The sequence below is a fragment of the Enhydra lutris genome, unplaced genomic scaffold (assembly GCF_002288905.1).
Source record: "Enhydra lutris kenyoni isolate GAN:26980312 unplaced genomic scaffold, ASM228890v2 scaffoldscaffold84, whole genome shotgun sequence".
Taxonomy (NCBI): domain Eukaryota; kingdom Metazoa; phylum Chordata; class Mammalia; order Carnivora; family Mustelidae; genus Enhydra; species Enhydra lutris.
This window is the reverse complement of record NW_019154168.1, coordinates 1,640,431-1,663,520: the sequence shown is the minus strand read 5'-3', so window position 1 is coordinate 1,663,520 and position 23,090 is coordinate 1,640,431. Positions and strand designations below refer to the sequence as shown.

General features: G+C 34.4%; 1 protein-coding gene across 1 annotated transcript in view; it reads right to left on the bottom strand.

Moving 5' to 3' along the window:
* LOC111161344 (copine 8) overlaps nucleotides 1-23,090 on the bottom strand; it is a 202,807-nt gene that overhangs the window by 76,865 nt on the left and 102,852 nt on the right. Inside the window, exons 8-10 of the mRNA XM_022524935.1 lie at nucleotides 17,319-17,422; nucleotides 12,175-12,279; nucleotides 10,798-10,839 (exon numbers count right to left, since the gene is read on the bottom strand). Of these exons, the coding sequence (XP_022380643.1) occupies nucleotides 10,798-10,839; nucleotides 12,175-12,279; nucleotides 17,319-17,422 (251 nt within the window). The remainder of the gene's footprint in view (nucleotides 1-10,797; nucleotides 10,840-12,174; nucleotides 12,280-17,318; nucleotides 17,423-23,090) is intronic.

Below are 23,090 nucleotides of genomic sequence, written 5' to 3'. Positions count from 1 at the left end.
TAGAATTTTCCCCCAAAACTCCCAGTGAGTAATCCTATATACTTCTATTGTGTCAAAGAGATCTTTTAATTAGAAGATCCTCCAATTTATGCCTTTGATTTACACTCCAGCATCTCTCCAATTCTCTAACCTCATATTTCTAATAGCCTGATACACATTCTCTACTGTGATATGTAACTTTAAAAAGAGGAATTGGGGCAAAAAAAAAAAAAAAAGGAAATACAGTGAATGATGAAAGTAATCTTGGGGGAGATAAATAGAAGCAGGGTAAAACCTAGACAGGTCTTGAAAACATCTGTATCAGTTAGAAAGATAGTGTTAGCTGGGTTTTGTAGAAGAAAGCACAACAGACTTAGATTGATGTGATCTGAGACATTGTTGTTCCTCTGGCATGAAGTCATCATGTGTTCTAGTACTGTCTGATTGAGACCATTCACTAGGTTTAAATTTGGGAGTCTCTCAACAGAACTAAGCAAAAGCTTCATCAAAATAAGAAACTTCTATACAGCAAAGGAAACAATCAACAAAACTAAAAGGCAACTATGGAATGAGAAAAGATATTTGCAAATGACATATCTGAGAAAGAGTTAATATCCAAAATATATAAGGAACTTACAAAACTCAACACCCAAAAAGTGAATAATCCAATTAAAAAATGGGCAGAAGCTATGAATAAATGTTTTGCCAAAGAAGATATACAGATAACTCACAGACTCATGAAAATTTGCTCAACATCATTCATCATCAGGGAAATACAAATCAAAATTACAGTAAGATATCACCTTACACCTGTCAGAATGGCTAAAATCAACAACACAAGAAACAATAGGTGTTGATGAGGATGTGGAGAAAGGGGAACCCTTCTGCACTGCTGGTGAGCATGCAAACCGGTGCAGCCACTTTGGAAAACAGTATGGAGTTTCCTCAAAAAGTCAAGAATAGAACTATCCTATGACCCAGCAACTGCACTAGTAGATATTTACCCAAAGAATATAAAAATATTAATCAAAGGGATACATGGACCCAGATGTTTATAGCAGCATTATCTACAATAATGCACAAACCATGAAGACAATCCGGAGCAAGAAACTTAACCTTAATTCATTTATCAGCAAAATGAGGAAGATAACAGGTAATTAATGCCTACAGGATTCTAGAGAGAGTTTCTAACAATTGTTCTCAACCCAAATCTGCATTAGGATGACCTGGGGAGTTTTTTTCAAATTTTTTCAAATTTTCAAACAATTCCCATTTAGACTGTATCCAGAGCCCACTTAAGCAGTATCTGAGAGGTATTATAGTAAGAAAAGGGCCCCAAGTGTTTCTCATGGAGACACCCAGCTGCAAATGGTCCACAATGTTTCTGGCAGTAAGTGAAAATAATATGTATTTTATTCTTGATTATACAAAAAGGTTAAGGTTTTCTATTTCATAGAATGGAGATGACACAAAATCATTATAGAGATGTGCAAAATATTCTTCAACATAAGCAAAGGGAAAACCCTTTTAAACATGAATACAATTGATAAAACTACGTGAAGTCACAAATATGTTAATCAAGACTACATTTTATCCAGTACTTTAGTGGCTAAAAACAATGACCATGAATGGGGAAAGAGGTAAGCCTTTGTGTTTTTCTCTTGGAAAAAATCAACACATTTCTCATGCATGTTATAATATAAATAAACTGTATTTTTTTTTCAGACTACAATTACAAACTGAAATAGTCTGAAGGGTGGCATGAAATGATAATAAAAATAATCAAAATAACTAATGTTGTGTTGCTTCAGAGTTGAATGACTGTCTTGTCTACACAAGTGTCCATCTCTCAAAATGGTTTTTAAAACTCTGCTTCCTTTCATTAGGAGACTGTTGTTTGGCGAAAAAGCATCTTTATAAGAAATTATTCTTGAATGCTTTGAATAGAAATAGAAATGTTTTCATCTTAGGACAAAAACTAAGGACCCATGGAGATGTTAACAGGATCTTGAATCAAAACCATCAGCCGTAAGGCAGGTGGTATCTTAATTTTTTTGGAGAATAAAGTACAATTAAAACTTTCCTTTTTGTTATTGCTCAACATTAAAATAGGATCTAGAACCCTACATATGGAAAATACAGATGGAATTTGCATATGATTTAGATGTTTCTGTCTCTGAAGCTAATAAGGCAAGAGTGACTATATATTAATTAAATGAGTGAGAAAAAAATTAAACTGTTTCTATAAAAATCAATGGGAAACTTGGAATTAATGGGTGATCTGTGAGCCAGTTTAACTTTGCCACCTCATTCACACAGCACCATATGACGCTTTCCTAGGTATATAAGCAACTGGATTGAATTTCACAATGTATAACCAAAAAGTATACACAAATATGTTCATGAAGCACTAATCATACTAATAACTGAAAAAAAAAAGTCTCTCAGTAGTAGAATGAACAAATCACATGTAACATGAACAAATTTCACAAATTTAATGTTAAGGAAAACCAGACCAAAAAAGAGAACCTACTATGCAATTCCATTTATATAAAATTCAAAAACAGGCAACACTAAGCCATGCTAATGAAAGTCTGGAAAAGTGGTTACTGGGCAAGAGGCACAAAAAATTGAATGGAAGAGGGAGGAGGTGGCTTCTGCAGTGCTTGAATAGAAATATTCAAGTCATGTTTTGATGTGGATGCTGAATATATACACGGTAAATTCCATCTATGAAATTTCAGGGAGCTGTGTATTTATGACTTGTGCACTTTTCTATGTGACATTAGTATTCACTTAAAAAGCTCATTTTCAGGGCACCTGTGTGGCTCAGTGGGTTAAAGCCTCTGCCTTCCACTCAGGTCATGGTCCTGGGGACCTGAGATCGAGCCCGGCGACAGCAGGGAGCCTGCTTCCCCCTCTCTCTCTCTCTGCCTGCCTCTCTGCCTACTTGTGATCTCTGTCTGTCAAATAAATAAATAAAATCTTAAAAAAAAAAAAAGCTCATTTTAACAAAAGACCCTTTTTGCTCTATCTCCTACTACATTTAGAAAGACTTACAAATTCAGAGACTATTTCATGGTCTTCTATTTTCTTTTCTTTGTGTTTTACACTTTCCATTTAGGTGGAAATGTTTTGGTCAATGGTATTCAGATTTTAAAATTTAGATTTGAATACTAAATCATGTCTACAGACCAAATAAAAAGTAACATTTTCAGTTAATATGAGTTCTTTTTCTATGCTACAGGGGAACAACTCATGCCACCCCAAAGTACATCTCTTTAGCATATGGATTATTGTAGGCTGATTATTTTTAAGAAACAGAAGGCTCAGGAGGAAACTTTGACCTTCCACCTAACTGCCTGAGAGACTTTAGGTAGAGGACCTGTTCCAGGAAGGGAGCTGTCACTATAGATTACTGTATTATAATATTATCTGGGTATGAAAAACAGGGAGGAACTCAGCAAAGTCTGTTAAAATTCCTCCTGTGTCTCAACTGCTTCTGCAGGGCTAGCAAATATACATATTACCACTTTTAGCCTAGTAAAAATATTTATACCCTTTTCATAAATACCCATATTTATTTCATCTTTTAACCTTGTGGAAACTGTAAATATAGAATTAACTTTGGGAATGTCAAGAATTCATACCAGTGACAGTAGTGGCATGATTTCATTATTTATTCCTTAGAGATGCTGAAGTTGGCAACTGACAGGATGTGGTAGCTGGGAGCAAGGGAAGGGTCGATATAATTATGATCTTTCAAGTCTGCAAACCTGGGATTATGGTAACTCCTGGAGATAATACTCAGGGGTGTAAATCCAGTAGAGTCAAAGTCATTCTAGAAATACAAAAACATTTGTCTACTCACCCACTGTTCAGAGTGAGTCTGCTCTAAATCTATTGTCTACTCTTCACTGTTCAATCTCTGGCGTGCCTTCCTACTACCCCAGTTCCCAAGGACTTTCCCCAAGGCTCTCCAGGCCACGCTGCATCCAACAATGAAAAGGCTGACCCTAGCAAAGAAAAGGATTTCTAGGACTCTACTTTCATTATATAGCTCTCATCTATTCTGATGGTTGATAAACATTTTGAGTATCATCCCTGGTAATCTCATGATAGAATAAAATCTATGAAAGGAAAGGCAGACTTAGTGATGAAACTAATGATTAATTCAAATTGGACATAATTAAATAGGCTCAGTCTCTTCTTTGTAAAATAAAGAATTAACACTAAGAGCCCTAAGGACTCTAATATTACCTTATGTAAAAACTAGAAATTAATTTACATTTCGAATTTGACTGTTTATATTCTAATGGAGGCAAATGAAATAAATAATAAGCTGATCATAAATCAAAATTCAGTGTAAAGTGTGTTTGTGATTTGAATTTGGCAATTCTGCTGTTTACTCAGTGAAAATCACCCGTATTTGAACATGGAATAAAGTAGAAAAATTAATCTGTATAATAAGAAGATCATAGATATGTGAATATAAAATCTAAGATACCTGCAAATGGTAAAAAAAAAAAAAAAAGAGAGAGAGAGAGAGAGAAAATGACAGCTGAATTAATTACTCATTGCCTGAAGTTTCACTAGAGAAACATAATCACTAATATTATTCAAGGCCATGTCATAATTTCAAGTAGGGTAGAATGGAGAAGATAAATAACAAGCACTGACAGAGAACAGTGTGTTCATCAGAAAGACAACAGAGTTATTTCAAATTCTCTCTTCTGTAATATTGAAATAACACAGCAAGAAGTTAATACATTAAAGGACATTGATAATATAATACTATAGTTTACAGTGTGAGAAAATAATAAGACAAAACGAAGTCCTTGGCCTCTGAGAGTTTAGCTTTAATATGAAAGATAAGGCAGAAACAAAATTTCAGCCTAAGTCTTAACATACAGATACGCTAATAAACATTCCTAAATGGTAAACAGAAGACCCAAGAGAGAGAAGGAGTAAATGAATTCACATGTACAGGGAAAGCTTTCAGACAACCGATAGCATTTAAATTGGGCCTGGACAGAAAACCAATAGACAAAAATTAACACAAAAGTGGAAGGATATATAAAATGCATTAAAGATAATTAAAATATCACTGTATAAATATTAGAGATGTGTATTGTCACTAGCCTGACAATCTGTTTAGCACATGAAGAACAATTTCTTATAACAATTATATATAAACAATTTCAATTACAATTTCTTCCATAACTAATGAAATTTCTACTAGAACACAGAGACATACAAATATAAAAATTTGATTAGCACTTTAGGTATCAATATACATAAATAATTAAATCAGTCTTTAATGAGGGTTAAGAATTGTAGATTGAAGAGAAAAGGGGACAAAACCCTCAAAAACTGCATATGAGAAAAATCATTACCTAGATTTGTAGGAGGTGTGTGTGTGGGGGGAAGTAGTATGTCAGTAAATAACATGTCAATTAGGAAATTCCGTTTATCAACATTTTTTAAAAGTCTCAAAGAAGTGGTAGGTGGTGGAATAATAAAAGAGGCTGAACATTGTCTACTGAATACACATTTAGAACATTCAGGGTTAACTGCAAACAGAGGATAATTGTTAAGGAAGGATCAATTAGAATAAGTGAGGGAATTTAAAATAAATGAGACAAATAAAAAAAGGTTTTGCACATGTCTCTTCTAAATGAGTCATAAATGTCTTAGACAACTTATAAATAAGTTTTTGAGTGAAGCTCTGGACCAAGAATCGCTGTTTTTTCCCACCGTGATGATGCAGTAATTGCAGAAATAAAACATCAAGCGTGTTTATCAAATATCTTCAAAGGTAACATACAAGAAAATGATAGCATTTATCTGGCATTTCACAGATCAATGGAGTTTGTGCTTTCTTGTCATAAGTGTCACTCACTATTTAAAAAGACTACATTCGATACAGAGCAGAGTGCTAATAAGAAAACTTCTCTCCTTTCTCAGCAGACTTCAAGAGCCAAATTTTATGACTGGCAGTTCACTAGTTCAGCCTTTCCATCAAATCACGTTCTGGGAGACGGAGATCTACTCGGTGACCCATTTACAATCAGTCCCACATTAGAGACACATGGTTTTAATGCAGAGCTGTTCTGTTAATGCTCCCTGAATTTTAAATTAAGCTACAAAGTCAGCTGAAGCTACTTCAAGCAATTGAAGCTTTTCAAAGATACCACCACTGATTGCTTTGTAACCCAGACAAGTCAGTTTCTCAGCACTTCAGCTTTGCAATTGTTAAAATGAGGTTTAAATAGTCTTTCTTCACATCCCTTGAAGAAATGGTGGGAATTATGGAGATGATTTTAGTAAAGTGGTTTAACTTGTTGAAAATTGGCACATTTACACTGATTATTCATGCCAAGGTCAAGCAATGTCTCCGCACTCTCTGACCACTGCCAGTGTGTTTAAATAAAAAAGGACAAATAACTATGTCTCTTTAGTTCCAAACTAGCTCAGGATACCCATTTTAAAGTCCACTGGTTACCTGAGCAACAGCATTACCACACTTCTGTATGCTTCACAGATGCACAAGATGTTTGTTCCAGAATTAATTTCAAGTTGATGAACTCAGTTAAACATACCCTTAGAATTCTGACCCAAGATAACACCACTTCCTGAAGTTTCTAATCTGTGAATATAATTACCACCTCCACTGTCGGAAGTACCCTAGCTAATAAAACAAAATGGGATGGTAAGCAAGTAACACTGTCAAGCATTGTTCACTTAAATTTTTGACTGAGATAATCTCTCTAGGCTGAAAGATCAGATTATCTGTTGGGTTTCCTATGGTCAAATTTATACATAAAATAATATAGATATCTGACCAGTTTTTTCCCCCCTTTATAAGGGGACACCTCTCAACTTCTGTGAAATACAGACAAAATGGAGTTAAAAGTTTAAAACAAATACCTGATATAAAATTACTTATGATATATACTGTATGGATTTAATGGGGCTACATGGCGCTATCAACTATCGTAACTGCCAAGCCAGATGCTGCAACAGGACATTTGAAACAGGGCCAGCCTGAATGCAGTACACGGCAAGCAAGAGTACATACCAGGATTCAAAGACCTAGTATAAAACAATGTAAAGTGCCTCATTAAAAATTTCATAATGGGGCACCTGGGTGACTCAGTCGGTGAAGTGTCTGCCTTTGGCTCCGGTCATGATCCCAGGGTCCTGGGATCAAGTCCCAAGTTGGGATCCCTGCTCAGTGGGCAGCCTGCTTCTCCCTCTCCTCCCTGCTCTTTCTGCCTCTCCTTATCTCTGTCGCTATCTCTGTCTCTTTCTCAAATAATTAAATCTTTAAAAAAATAACTTTGTATTGATTCCATATTAAAATAACATTTTGCATATACAGAGTTAAATAAAATATATAATTACATCAGTTTCACTGGTTTTAGTTTTTAATGCTGCTACCAGAACATTTTAAATTACATATAGAATTTGCACTGTATTTATACTGGACAACGCTGTTATAGCTGTCCAAAAAAGGCAGGGGAACCCACTGAGTAAATAATCTTTTCTAAATAGAGGAAACGAAAGTTCTCAATCTAGACAGAGAATTTAAAAACTGATATATGCACAAGATTTATGACAAGTACTAAAGAGGACAGGAAGACAAAGAATAGGAAGCAGCTTCTGCTGATAATTACATTGTATCATGAAAATAAGGAGTGTCAAATCATGTTCATCTGATTTAAGGAAAGAACATTTACACTGGGAAATCGTGTCAGATAAACAAAAATGCATGTAAAAAGTATAACCATATGTTATTATAAGCACATGTAACCACAAACTGGAATATCAACTTATGTAACAATCCAGTGACTAGTATTATCGCATTACAAAACTAGTATCTGGATTTTATGGCATTTACACATCACTGTTATCAGAGACCAATGTGTCTTTCAAATTTCATAAATTATATTATTTAGTGAAAGGGTTATCAAAAATTATTTAATCATGATTTTAATTTTTCTTTTTATATGTCATTCTCAACTGTAATTTTGCTAACACTGAAAAGGCTAATAAGCACACACAGATTATACAGAATTATACGCTCAAATTTCTTACATTAAAATATGGATCTATAGGGGCGCCTGGGTGGCTCAGTCATTAAGCATCTGCCTTCGACTCAGGTCATGATCTTATTCTCATAATCCAAGACAGCTCTCTTCTATAATGCACTGGCCCTTTCAACAGCTACCAGGATTTTCTTTCAAAATCTGTAATACTCATTTCTCTCTACGTACCTTCCCATTACATAGTCTTGCTACCTAGTAATGCTTCCTCTACTTCTTTGGGTAATAGAAAATGTTAGGTAGTGACATACTTATGTTAAAAGGTTTCTTGGGGCGCCTGGGTGGCTCAGTGGGTTAGGCCTCTGTCTTCGGCTCAGGTCATGATCCCAGGGTCCTGGGATCGAGCTCGAGCCCCGCATCGGGCTCTCTGCTCAGCGGGGAGCCTGCTTCCCCTCTCTCTCTCTCTCTGCCTGCCTCTCTGCCTACTTGTGATTTCTGTCAAATAAATAAATAAAATCTTTAAAAACAAAACAAAACAAAACAAAAAAGGTTTCTTAAGTACTCTCTTCATTCTTCCTAGTGACCGCATTATCAACAACTACCAAAGAATCGATAGAGTTAAGACCATTGCCCAGGTTGAAAGCTGTTATTTAATTGCCACAATTTACAGTTCTCTTGTTATGGAAATATAGCATATTAGTCATGAGTGAATTGTTGGAAGCCTACTGTCGGGTTCAAGTTCTGGCTGCACCATTTGTTAGTTCTGTGACATTAGGCACCTTACTTCTTTGCCTTGATTTCTCTGTCTGTAAAATGGTATTAATATAGTTCCTATTTCTTATTGTGAAAATTACAAAAGGAATAACATGAAAAATGCTTAGAGAATAACTGGCACATTAAAAACATTCAATAAATCATCCTGGTTAGGAATGCTCAAAACTCCAATATCAAAAAAGAAAAAATAATAATTAAATTCCAAGATAATTCTGATCTCCAAAACAATCAAACTTTTTGTGGCTCAGAAGTAAACTGGAGACAGAAGGAGAGTCATAAAATCTCACTTTTCAAACCAGGACAATAAAATATCTACAATGTCTGCAGATTTAGGATTAAAAGTCATGGATGCAAATCAAATCTGAATTTGAACCTTCATCTCACAGTGTTCAGATCGAAACCATTTCCCCAATTTCCCAAAAATACTAGGAAAAAGCTGCCACTTTTGCCCACTCTCAATTAAAATTTAAAACAGGGTACATGATATAAGGCATAAAGTCCTACTTCACTCAGAAGGGCATTCTTTTTTTTTTCTATTTATTCTGAGATGCAAAACTCATTTTCTCAATGAATAAAGTTCAATGGAGCATTAAGTACTATGGGAATGCTTTCTCCTAGGAGAAAACATAATTTTTTCTACTTAGATTTCTCAAGAATCCATGTAGAATTCTTATAAAGAAAACCTATATAAATTATCAATTAAATAAATAAGCTGACAGAAATATAAAGATCTGTGGTATAACATGGATTGTCTTTAAGAGTGACTTCAACTGGTGTTAGGAAGCTTACCAGAGTCATGCTTGGGATATCACACGAAGACAGAAATCAGTTATCTGGTGAGACCTGAAGTATGGGATAGTGTCTTCACCTCTTTCTCTATCCTCCCTTTTCATTTCATGAAAAGGAGAAAATACTAGCTGGGCCAAATTCCAGGGCACAAATTAGACCATGTGTGCAAATGAATGCAGGTCCAATGTTACCTACATGCTGGGTGTGGTTCTCCAGTCAGCCATTTTCCTTATCTATGTAGCAGAAAGGATGTCTTCTCAGGACAGCCCAGACTTCTCAGCTGAACTTGTTCCTACATTACCAGGAATGCTCAAGTATCCAGACACCCTCAACCCTTCAGGCTAGGCTGTTGACTTATATAAAATGTGGTGACACAGGCGTTGCTTAGATCTTGGGCTTCAACCACACACTTCAGTTCTATTTTTCAGAGAACTTTGGGTTGGAGTGTAGGGCATTAGCCAAGCAAAATTAAGTATGTCCTTTGCTTTTGCTCCTGTCATTCTCCCCTGACATCTGTACATTTCTATCCCTTCAGGAAGACCTTCAGAGGCAGCTCTGTAGGGCAAGGTGAGATGTGAGCATTTCTGGGTTCCGTGGCTTAACATGATTTAACAACACTTCAAAACAGTGGAAACAGTGGAAAAATAAAGAAGAAAGAGAAAAAGTATTGAGTCCCCTCTCTTTCAGGATTTAACGTGTGACATGCGGAGGGAAACCATGATTTTGGAGTTCTGAACATCCATTTGCATTGTGAATCACCAGACATAATTCTAGTTTTGTTTGTTTTTTGTTTGTGAGGTATGTGTCTTTTTTTTAGGGGGGAAGGGTACTCAGGTACCCATTTGGGATCCTACGAATGACATGGATAGAAAGGTCATAGGAATCTTCAGAGAGATTACGAGACCCACACATTTGAGAATAGTACTATGAAGGTATAACACAAGACATTGGTAAGGTGTACAATGAAAACTCAAGTCCTAGTTGAAAATCTTTAATACAATACTAGCAATGAGGAAGACCTCTATCTTATTCTCCAAGTTGAAAAATTACATAAATTCTTAAAATTTCATGTAAGCACCTCACTAACATTTAGAAAAATAAGACAAATGTGAAATCTGCAGATCAATATTTAAAAAATGTGTTCACTTCAATATACTTCTTAAAGCATATTCAGTTTCAAGTGCCAGAATAAAAGACGTTGTCTTACCTCCCATCTCGATCCCAGTCATATACTTCTACTTTGATTGTTCTGTCCATGGGGAAAACATACACATAAAGTTACTTAGTACAATTAAAAAACATCATTGAGAATTAAAAAATCAGTTATAGATTTTCTTAGATGAAATGTATGCTTATAGGTTTTTACAAATACTTTGAAATGGATTTTGCTGATTTTATTACTGTATTTTGACTTATATCTTAAAATAGGTTTTTCAAATCTCATTGCTTCTTTAAAGGGAGTAGGGCAAGTATATGGGGGAAGCATGTATAATCTGACATGGCTCCTCAACCGGAAGGTATGCAGCTACTTCTCTAGAAAACCACTGTGTTAGAGCAAGATTTCTCAATCTCAGCATGGATCACAATCACATGAGGGCTTCTCAAAACTTGAGTGGTTAGACTTCATGCCCAGAGTTCCTGGTTCAGTGGGTTTCAGTTGGGGCCTGAGAATTTGAATTTCTACAAAGTTAACCAGGTGATGCTAATCATAAACCACATTACAAGAACCACTTTCTTAAAGAATGAGTGAAGTTAAATAAAGTTATGATCTTTCTAAATGAATAAAATGACAGTCGAGTTTTAAAGTAAATTTAATGGCATGCTGTTAACAATGCCTTCTATGATATTAGTTAATAGAATAAATTTGCATTTTTCTAATATTCAAGTAACAAGATAATAAAGAGACTGGATTTTTACTTTCTATTTATTTGTTTTTCTTTTGGAGGTAAGGGCTTTTATATTATAACCTTATAATCAACTCTCATATGAAAAAGAAGAAAAAAACTTTGATATTAAGGAATCTTTAGGTATACTGCAGGAGTATCTTCAGGGCCACCCCACCCACCTACTCGTAAAACACCAGCATCTCCCTGTTCTACATCTATAGAACTTCTATGATTCGATGACCATGAGAACAGTGATACCAAGTAACATTTTCAAGAGTGCATCAAAGTTGATAATATAGCTAGTCATAGCCTTGTAGCTTCCATATTTACTTATCGCTCTCTAGAAAGATAATACCAAATGAAAGCACTGAGGCAATGAAAATTTTAGGGTAATTTTTGAATAATATGTTAAAACAAACTAATATTTAATATATTTTTAGCACTTTGTACATTTCTGGTCTTTGCAAATCAGTCAGTTTAACCAAACTTGAGTCAAATTATCCCTCTTCCCCAAATCATCATGGATTTAAAAAAAAAAAGTTATTCAGAAAATTCTGAACAAATCATCTATGCTTGTTAAATACACATTTACATACGTAAAGAAGACACCTTAATTTTTAAAAATTTGGCTTAGATTATTAGATACAAAGTCTGTAGGAAATATTCCAAACTCTCAGAAAAGCTGTCATTTATTTTACCTGTCATAATCACCATTACATAATGCTCTGACTGAGATCTTGAATGCTTGCCATACAGGATTTAGAGTGTTTTTGACGACTTCTGTTTTATGACAAATTGTAAAACTGTAAAAAACAAAAGAAAAGGTTCCACTTATTTTCATAATTTGATTATGATATATAGCTTTAGTAGGCATTCTTCTCTTTTTTGTGTGTGTAGAACAAATGTCAATCTTCCTACAGATGGTATATGACTTAGTAAAAAGAGATTTGTGGTTTTAGAACTTTAAAGATAAGCTCACTACAATATAAAGCAATGAGATTTTGCAGTAAGTTTAAGAAAAATAATCTTTTGCAGATTCAATAAATCCTAAAGCTGCTCTGTAAATAAGCTCTATAAAAATTGTGAGGACATACTGAAAGAATGAAAAATATCTATGGCTAAGAACATGTATTCTTAGCCATATATTCCCCCCAAATATTAGCTTGTTGTAGTGTTGGGGACAAAAACCTGGCTGGGATGGATTTAAGACAGAGAGGAGAAACAGACACATGTGTAGAGAATATATTTGAGGTGTTTAGCCATAAACAGAAATTGGGGTTAGCTTCAGGGGATAGATTAATCCACAGAAAGGTTTGTGGTTTTTGTTACTTTTCAATTTTTCTCCCTGGGAAGGAAGAAATAACAGCAAGGTTGTATGCTAAATGAAAGATCCAACAGAGGGGCACCTGGGTGGCTCAGTCAGTTAACCATCTGCCTTCTGCTCAGGTCACACTCTCAGGGTCCTCCCTGCTTAGTGGGGAGTCCGCTTCTCCCTCATGCTTGTGTGCCCCCCCAAATAAATAATAAAAATTAAAATTTTAAGGAAAAAAAAAAAGGAAAGATCCAACAAATAGGAAACAATTTACTATGCATAAGAGAAAGACTGGAGCAATGTCCTTAAGTAGATGAAAGTGGATGGGACCCAAGGCATCTATGAAGGAGTTGTGGTCTTGGGACCACAGATAGCCATTTTGCAGGAACCTTCAGGAAGGTAGAGCGCACTGCAGATGTTATGATGAGAAAGTTCTCCAGTTGCTTCGATTTTCTTATGAAATAAGAAGGATGAACCTCAGTAAAGAAGAAAGTAGGCAGAAGTGCTGAACTCTCTGGGAGAGAGGGAAACTTGGTGGATCAAGCAAAAAAGTAGGATTTTTGGAGAGGCCCAAGGGCCTTGATTAAGATAAACATCATGAACTTACAGTGAGACACTAAGTTTATGGTTCTTTCTTTATCTAAACGATTGGCTCTACAGACCTAAAGAATACACAATAAGAGATAAGATCCATGCAGCGTTAAAGCTGGTTTTTCTGATTCAAACTCCAGCATTGTTTCCACCAGACCATTCAATTTCCATACAAGAATCAGGTCCTAGAAATGTTCTTGCCTAATGTAAATACATGCAGCAGTTCATGAGATATAAAATGATCTTGGTCAGAATGACACCCAAACCCAGTCTTCACTAAGACCTTAGCAATGAAATTTTCCAAACACTGGGATGCCTGTTAACAGTCATGAACATGAGAATATTACATAATCACCATACTGAACATGCTGCATCTAACCCACACAAGAAAATACTCTCATTTTGAAAAGCCTCGGAGTCCATTTCCCTCCTCTCAGGTAAGAGGAGTCTATTTCTATTAAGAGACCAAATAGAGGGGCGCCTGGGTGGCTCAGTGGGTTAAGCGGCTGCCTTCGGCTCAGGTCATGATCTCAGGGTCCTGGGATCGAGTCCCGCATCGGGCTCTCTGCTCAGCAGGGAGCCTGCCTCCTCCTCCTCTCTCTCTGCCTGCCTCTCTGCCTACTTGTGATCTGTCAAATAAATTAAAAAAAAAAAAAAAAGAGAGACCAAATAGAAACATAGAAGGATCAAGTACTCATCATGAGACTGGTGTCATTAGTGCCATCCCCTTCCCTGGTAGTATCCTCACCCAGTTAAACAGACTCCCGCTACTAAATTGACAGAGCTCAAGAGAATATATTGTGGTCAAATGCTCTCAGACTTGACTCACCGAAAACAATTTAGTGGCAAAAGCCACGAAAAGAAAGATTGAGGATAGACTGTGCAAACTCAAGAAGGGTCATTGAGATGTCTAAAACCGAAGAAAAACAAAGGAGATAAGGGAGGACTAGACAGGGAATAGAGAGAAAAGACAGTACACAAAAATGGTTAAGAAAAGCTCATGGGGACAAAATTACATACATAACTGACCCATCCTTGAATAATACAGGGGTCAGGGGCATGGACCTACCACACAGTCAAAAATCTGCACATAACTTTTGACTCCCTCAAAAATGAACTAATAATAGTCTACTGTGACTGGAAGCCTTCTGATAATATAAACAGTTAACTAACACACATTTTGTTTGTTATAGGTATTATACACTGTGTTCTCACAGTAACGTAAGCTAGAGAAAAGAAAATGTTATTTTAAAAAATCTTCAGAGGAAATGTATATACAGTCTTGTATCCAAAAAAAATCCATGTGTAAGAGGAGTTGTGGAGTTTAAACCCATTTTGTACAAGGGTCAAGTGTACTGTTTTGCTTTAGAAATAGGCTTCTGCCTCTCTTTAAAATACAACACATCCTTAAAGATCTAAACAGGGGTTTTCTCTTCTCTTGAATCACATTCTTATATATATCAAGCCTTTGGTATGGTGGTAGATGCAGATGGATAGCTACACAGATGATATCTAGATCCAAGGATCCACAGGTAGTGACAGAGGTAGATAATAGAGCAAGCAACTGACCGTCTTCAAACGAGCATGTTCAACAAACACGCTACTGACTTTTTGGCCTTTTTGTTTATGGCAAAAATCAAAATTCTATGACATTTCTAGTATCACCAGCCATAATAATTAAATATGTTGACACTTGGAACTTTTGCTCTTAAGAAAGTGGTTCATCTCAGTGAGCTATTTATTTATTGCTGCTTAAATATAACTGCACATATATTAAAAACAGTATTATAAAAATATTTTTATTAAACAGCCTTATTAAAATACTTTGAATGAAGCTTTATTAAAGTACTTTACATGAAACCATTTGCAAAACAAAAACAAAAACAAAAACCCAGCTATTCCAAAGGAAAATTATTACCTAATTATGAATACAGTTTAAGTTACTAAATAAATGTGACAGCAAAAAAATAAGAATTTATAATCATATATTGTTAAGGATTTTTATTAATGCTTCCAGTTAAAACGAAGTTTTGCTCTATCTTATAAAATGAGCCTCAAACACACAAGGCAACAGGTAATTTTTTAAATAGCCTCATATTCAAATAAATGTTAAAAATAAAGCTAAAAATCTTTGCAGTTAAAAAAAGAGGTTTACACATAAAAAGTGTGGAGAAAAGCACTTTTACTCATTCAAAACACATCAAAACAAAACATAAATATATAAATATATATACACTAATACATATGCTTTAAAATATATATTTAGATATAGATGGTGACCTAATTTTCTGTGTGTAAATGTAAATGGAAAGGTTTCTGAAGTAAGATCCACCAAATTTTAGCAACAGTTGTTTTTAAATGACTTTTTTGATTAACCGTACTCTTCTTAATAATTTCATTTCATTTAATGAATAAATTACTATCATTTTTACACAAGCATAATAAATTTCCATAATATAACCCTCATGAGTAGTATTAAATGTGTGAGAGACTGAAATTCTATCATCGTACAACAAATCTTTGTAAAGAAAACTGGTAAAAATAAAAATAGCAAACTCAGAAAACAAGTAGTTCAGACAGGACAACATGGTCACAAAGAAATCCCTGAACCATTCTTTAGTTTTTCTCTTCCCTTGAAATGACTGCCAAATGACTGGTTCCTTCATTGTCCAGTATTTTCCACATGGGTAAAAGCAGTATTCAGATGCAAATACTACTCTGTCATTTTTTTACCACCAAGATAGAAGGGAAGTACGAAAGGTGTAATAATGTGACACCGTAACACAATAACCAACAGCTGACCAGGACTTGGATCAACAACAATCACACAATAAAGTAAAACATCATTTTATACTGCCCAGTGTATTCCCTTTAAATTGCAAACCTTCTATTTTTACGTACATTTTATATACTTACTATATAACATTAACATGTCTAGTTTCATTTGCAAGTGTGGCAGTTGTGACGGGTTTTTTTTTTTTTTTCATTCTTTTCCCTTCTTTTTTCATCTTAAAATAACATTTTCCCTTTAGCTAATATTTTATTCCATACGGTTAAGGAAAACTTATACATTAAGATCAATAATAATAACACGTAACATTTGCATTTTATGTATTAAGCAAGCTTCTGGTTTTTTGTGCTGTAACTCATTTAATACTGTCAACAACACTGTGAAGTAGCTATGACTATTAGCCCACTTCATGAATGAGAAAACGGAGTCTCATATGGGTTGATAAGCTCACCTATGGTCTCATAGCTACTAAGTAGGATAGTCATGATTTAAACCTAGGCAACGGAACCTTGGCCCATAATATGACCACTAAACTTTCCCACAGATACTGACAGTATAGTATGAATCACAGAAACAGTAAAATATATTTAATGGTAGAATAGTACATATTAAATTATACTTTATAACTCATGGGTACAATTTTAAACCACAAAGAAACCAGTCTAATCATGACTGCTAAAAACATTCAAATTACTAAAATGTAATGAAAAATGTTATTTCATGTTAGACAAATATTACTGGGGAAAAAAATCCCAAAACCCCGAAGTATAAAAAGGAACCCATAAAATCCTAATCCTTCTCCAAAAAAATGGTTTAAGACTTCAATTTTATAACCAGAAGCATTAGCTTTAGCATCTTAGATTTCCACAAAAATATAATTCTTCCATCCTATTAAGGCAATGTTATAATTTTAGGGAAAGTCTAGCAGAAATGTTTCTTTGAAGCTGAAAATCAATCATGTTTAATATCATACAAAACATATCAAGTGCTTATAAAATTACACATTGTTATTGAGATGCAAAAATCAAATCAATTTTTAAAATACCAAAATATTTTACTGTTTATCAATTCACTGAGCTTCTCTGAGAAAAAAAAAATACTTCAAGTATCATTCTTACTATAGAGTTAAAAATAAAAGATAAATCTACCTGCCATCTTCATTACTTCGATAAAAAACAAGAAAAGGATCTGATTTTCCAAAGAAGTCCTTCTTGTCCAATTTGTTCGCACAAAATTGCATCAGAACAGCATCCTACAAACAAAATTAATAAAATATCTCAAAACCTCAGTTATAAATAACTAGAAACTGCAGATCACAAGCAAGACTTGACAAGAAAACAAATATACCATCTTAATGCAAATGGCCAAGTGTGCAAGAATCCCAGACAACATGAAATTACTTTGTAAAGGATTGTGAGACTAAGAAATTGACTCTGGAAGTTTCTGCTCTAGTCATAGAACTATTGCTTTTTAAAAACCTCTAACATTTCTCTGTGGAAAAAATGACATTTAGTAGATGACTATAGGTATTCAAAATTATATAATATAAGATCTTCATTCTTATCTTCAGTTATTCAAGTACACATTTTTAGAGCACAACTGTTTGTTAATTTCTCCAGAAATAATTACTAAGCATCTATTACATATCTATCATGTATTAGATGTTAAGATATCTTTGCTCACTAGATAAGGTACAAGACAGATTCAGACTGACCATATAGCTTGCAATCTAGTGGGGGGAAAAGGATTCCTTTTTAACTATACACAAGTGCATCACAAAGTCTTAATAATTCTATCACATTGGGCTTCAAGGAAAGTAAAACACTTCCCTGCTTATCTGTAGTGTAATTACATATTTGGATGTTAATTATTATGCCAAATCCATCATTTTATGGATGTATATATTTAAGCACTCATAAGCTACAGAGGTTAGCTTATAAGTAAACAAGTTGGAGTATCATAAATTAAGAAGTTAAACATTATTCAATTACATAGGATGAGCACCTTTAAAAAGTAGGAAATACAGTAGTTTAACAATTAAAATCAGTATTTTGGATTTTTTTTAACTGACAATTTTGGGAAGAGATGGGGGGTCAAAGTAATTCAGAATCAATTAAGAGCTTGCAGTTTTAAATGCTATTTGATGAAACTGTTAAGAATACTAAAAAAAGCACTTTCTTAATCACCACTTTTTTTTTTTTTTTTTTTTTGAGAGTCCAGCAGTACTTAAAAATCCAACTAAAGTTTTCATTATTTCCTTTTAGCATTTCTGGAACACGGCACAAGAGAACACTATTTCTCTTTTTCACGCATTCTTTCGTATACTTACTTAGCAAACATTTCTGAAGCAATACTCAGGCTAGAATCTGGGAATAGAGAGATGAAGAAGACATCTCTGTCCTTGGAGAGGTTCACAGGTCTAGATTTCTGGTTTTCAAAGCATTGGTATAGTATAATTTACTTTTGTATTTTAGCTATAAAGATGTAGTGTATTGTAATTGTGTTACTACACAGATGGAGTAACTTCTGCCAGAGGAACACTCATTCTAGACTTCACTTTCTGAACAGGAATAGCGACCAATATACATTTTAAAGAAAATTAAAAGAACAGAGGCAAGAAAAACATGGACCCCACTATCACCTCAAACTTTTCAATCATGATCACTTTTCAAATCTGAGGTTGAAAGATAATAAATTCCTATACTATTCTTTAAGGAAGCAGTGAGAAAATCACCCTAACAAACTATAAAATCGGAGCAAAACTGAGAGAGAAGGACTGGTTTTGATTTCCTTGTTTTGGTTTGGTTTGAATGCCCTTTCACCTTCACATTTATTAAAATGGCCTTAAGAGAGAATAGTTTTCTAAGAACACAGGAGAAGGACATTGTCCTTGCTACAGGAAAAAAAAAAAAAAAAAATCACTACTGTAAGACATTTTCCCAAAGCACATGGACCAAAACACAAACTACAAAAAATACTCTGATATAGTCAAAGTACATAATAGATTATTGAAATGTACATATTTCAAATTGATTGTGAGTAAATTTTCACAGAAAGTAAATATTATTAAAACAAATTTTCATCACTGGTAAGCATAGTACCAAGTTGTAATTTTTCAAATTATATTCCTTAAGACTTGCAAAACAAGTAGCTAATTAAAAAATAAAAAATAAGGATTGCTTTCAATGTACTAAATTGTACACACCTAGGGGAAATATTTTTTTGCAATCATCCAAGTTAGGAACTTAGCAGGAATTCCATCTGTATCTAGCACAAATGAAATCTACTTTCTGTGGAGGAAAGACAAGCATTTACCTACTTTTAGAAATGCATAAGCATCATTGCAAAGATTTTTTTTTTTTTTTTTTTTTACTTCTTGTGCTTAATGCCACCTGAGAGAATTTTAAGATCTTTCTTCAATACTCCACACCAGTATTACAAACTTGCCATGGTAGAATCTGCTCAAATGCTTCATAGGCACTTCTAACTAATTCAAATCCAACTTGATTCTCTTACAATTTTCCCAGCTCCATTAGTGACACTCATCCACCCAAAGTGCTCAAGGAAGCAGTCCTTGACTCCTTTCTTTTCTTGACCCTTTATCTAAACCAAGTCTCAGCACTGCACCTCTTAAGATAGTTCTCCAATCTTCACTCTGGCTACCCTACATCACCTTAGTCCAACCTCCCTCTCCCTCACAGTAGCACATATTTCTTTCTCCTCCTTCTACTCTTGCAACACTTTCCATTCAACAGACACCGTAATGTTCTCAAAACATAAAAGAAATAATACTGTTCATAATTAAAATGCTTCTAGGCTTCCTCTTGTCTTTAAGATAAACACAGAATCATTAATGTGATCTACAAAGTTCAGTACCAAATGGGCTCTGAGCAGCCTTTTCCACCATTCTCTTGCAAAGTTTTGTCTTAATCATCTCTTCTTCTTAGTCCTTGGCCACCACACACCAGACACAATTATTTCTCTCCTCACAACCTTATGCAAACGGTGCATTCCAACGGAATTCTTTCATTTAACTGGAAAACTACTCCTTAGGGTTCAGCTTAAATGTTACTTTCTCAGAGATCTGCAGTGACCCCCTCCCCAATATAAATTGGATTCTCCATTATACTCTCTTATATTTGATCACTTAGTATATATCATGACATATTTACCTACACAGTCATCTAATTAATATCTGTCCTTCCCAGAAACTACTTGTTCATTAAAGACAAGGACCAGGGTTGTTTTTTATTGTTTTTTCTCACCATTGTATTCCAAGCATCCATTTCAGGGACTAGCACTTTGTATGTTTTACGAATATTGTGGAATCAATCATCCAAAAGAAAAATATTATTTGTGGATAATCTCAAGCTACTTTTTAAAATACCGAGTGAACAAAAAATCCCGCTATAACTTCAAAATAACATTAATTCATATGCTGGCATTTGACTAGATATATTACAGAAGTTGCATTTGAAATAAACTATGTAATACTAGGTTGAGATTATTAAAATTATTACACTAAAAATTAATATTTGTACAAATTTATAATTTACATATCTCTCCAATGCTGCCCCTTTTTTATTCTGCAAAGTAATGATCTGGGGAATATATGAAGACTTCTAGCATTTTACAAATGCAGAAATTAAAGCTCCAAGACTATAACCTCACTCAGCTGAGTATTGAAAGAGACAAGACTGAAATTTAGGTGTCCTGATTTTAAAAAGCTTATGCTCAAGTTAATAACAATGTATTTTAAAGAAAGAAAAAAAAAAAAAACCCATCAAGTTGTATGATGTCAAATGTGAAGTAAAATTACTTCATTCAAGATTCTAAATGATAATGCCTGATATTTTCAAGGTACCCTTAAATGTGCATTTAAAAGTCACTGCTTCAGGGCACCTGGGTGGCTCAGTGGGTTAAAGCCTCTGCCTTCAGCTCAGGTCATGATCCTGGGGTCCTGGGATCGAGCCTCCGCATCGGGCTCTCTGCTCAGCAGGGAGCCTGCTTCCTCCTCTCTCTCTGCCTGCCTCTCTGCCTACTTGTGATCTGCCTGTCAAATAAATAAATAAAATCTTTAAAAAAATAAAAATAAAAGGCACTGTCTCTTCCAAAGTAACTATGAACACTGCTTTGAATACATTTGTTTCTTCTGCTATACTAGCATCATAATATTATTTCAAGGTTTATATATCTTAATGATGCTCGTTACCAAGAAGAGAACATACTACACCTAAGTGAAGTTAAGTCATGATTTAAACAATAATATTTTTAAAATATTAGATGTGTAATTGTTAAGCATAATAAATATGTATTTACTTATTAAATGATAATTCCAGATATTCTAAAAGCTTTAGTAGTAGAAAGAGTGGTAAGTAATTAGTAAGTAACAGATTCTACTTCATTCGCATGGAAAAATTCCTGTTCTTTCCTGTTCTTCTGAGCAAAACAGCAGAATTCAAAGTGGAAGATATTTAACATGCAACCTGGCCATACTCAATCTATGCCCTTGGTATCTTGGTTCTATTTTGAAATAGAACTAAAAATAATGTGTTCATTGGCATATTTACATAAAATCACCTTGAGTGTCAAGAGTCTGACAAAACAGCATGTTAATGTCAACACAAGGAACATGTATCTTATTGACCTTGAACTTCTTATTCTCTTCCTTCCCTCACTATATTAAACACATATTTTATATATATATATATATATATATATATATATATATATATATTTAGAGACACAAAGTACAAAAGATGATTAGATGATTAGATGATATAATGCTAAGAAATCATTGTGCCATTTTAACAACAAAAAAGGATGGTAGGTAATATTTCTGTACTACGTTGTACTTCTTGTAATGTATTCTTAGTATATATAAAATGCTTTCATATACACTGTATTTTCAGATTTAATGTTATGGTGCTTAATTAGCAGACCTGGGAGAATTTTTTCAAGTATTCTAGTGACTGGTTCACATGTCATTTTTTTCTCCCCCTTGCAAATATGGAAAGTAAAACAGAAGGGTCAAGTGATTTGGTAAGACAAACTACAAATTCATAGCAAATCCCAAACTCAACTCTGTTTAATGGCATTCTAACTGTGAGTAGGTTCTGGGCATTTTACACAGGAGAACACTGAGACTGAGGTGGCCAGACCTGCCCACAGGTGCATAGACAATGGAGGAAGAAGAAGGGCATCAATTTAAATGCATTTTAACTACTTAAATTCTAGTATCTTTGCTTAATCATCTTCACAACACTGTTACTATACTTTCCTTTTATTATCTCACTGATCACCCCCTACCCAACAGAAATCCCAGTTTCCATCATTTGCTGGCAAGTAGTATCAGGCAGACTTCTGCCCATAGTGTCCTAGAAATATATGTATGGAAAGCCATAGTAACTGTCCTTAAAGAAAATACTCTAGAGATTCAAGTTAAATACTCAGATATTAAATAACTGTTCTCCAAATGAAAACTATAGCCAATGTCACAGTATTAAGTTTTTAGTATTCTTCAGGAACTTCTGTTCTTAAAATCATGAAGCAGAAATTGAAAATAAAGACCCTTAGAGATTTAACCCAGGGAAAACTTCTTTTTTTCCCCCTAGAAATAACAGTTCCCAGGGATCTGCTGGGCCACATTAAATAAACAATATCAACTACAGATTCAGAGAGCTATCACTACTTCCAGTGTGGAGTGTCACAGCCATCACCTCATTTCTTGATGACAGTAAAATCACTGAACATGAGTCAATGGCTGTATCAGCCAATCACAACTAAAAATAGCCATCTTTTAAAAATACTGAGTATGCACTCTATGTCATCATATTCCTAGCTGGAGTGGTAGCTGGTCCCTTCCTCAAATGTGAGCTTCCCAAGCTAACAAAAAATGGGAGCTTATATAAATCCTGAAT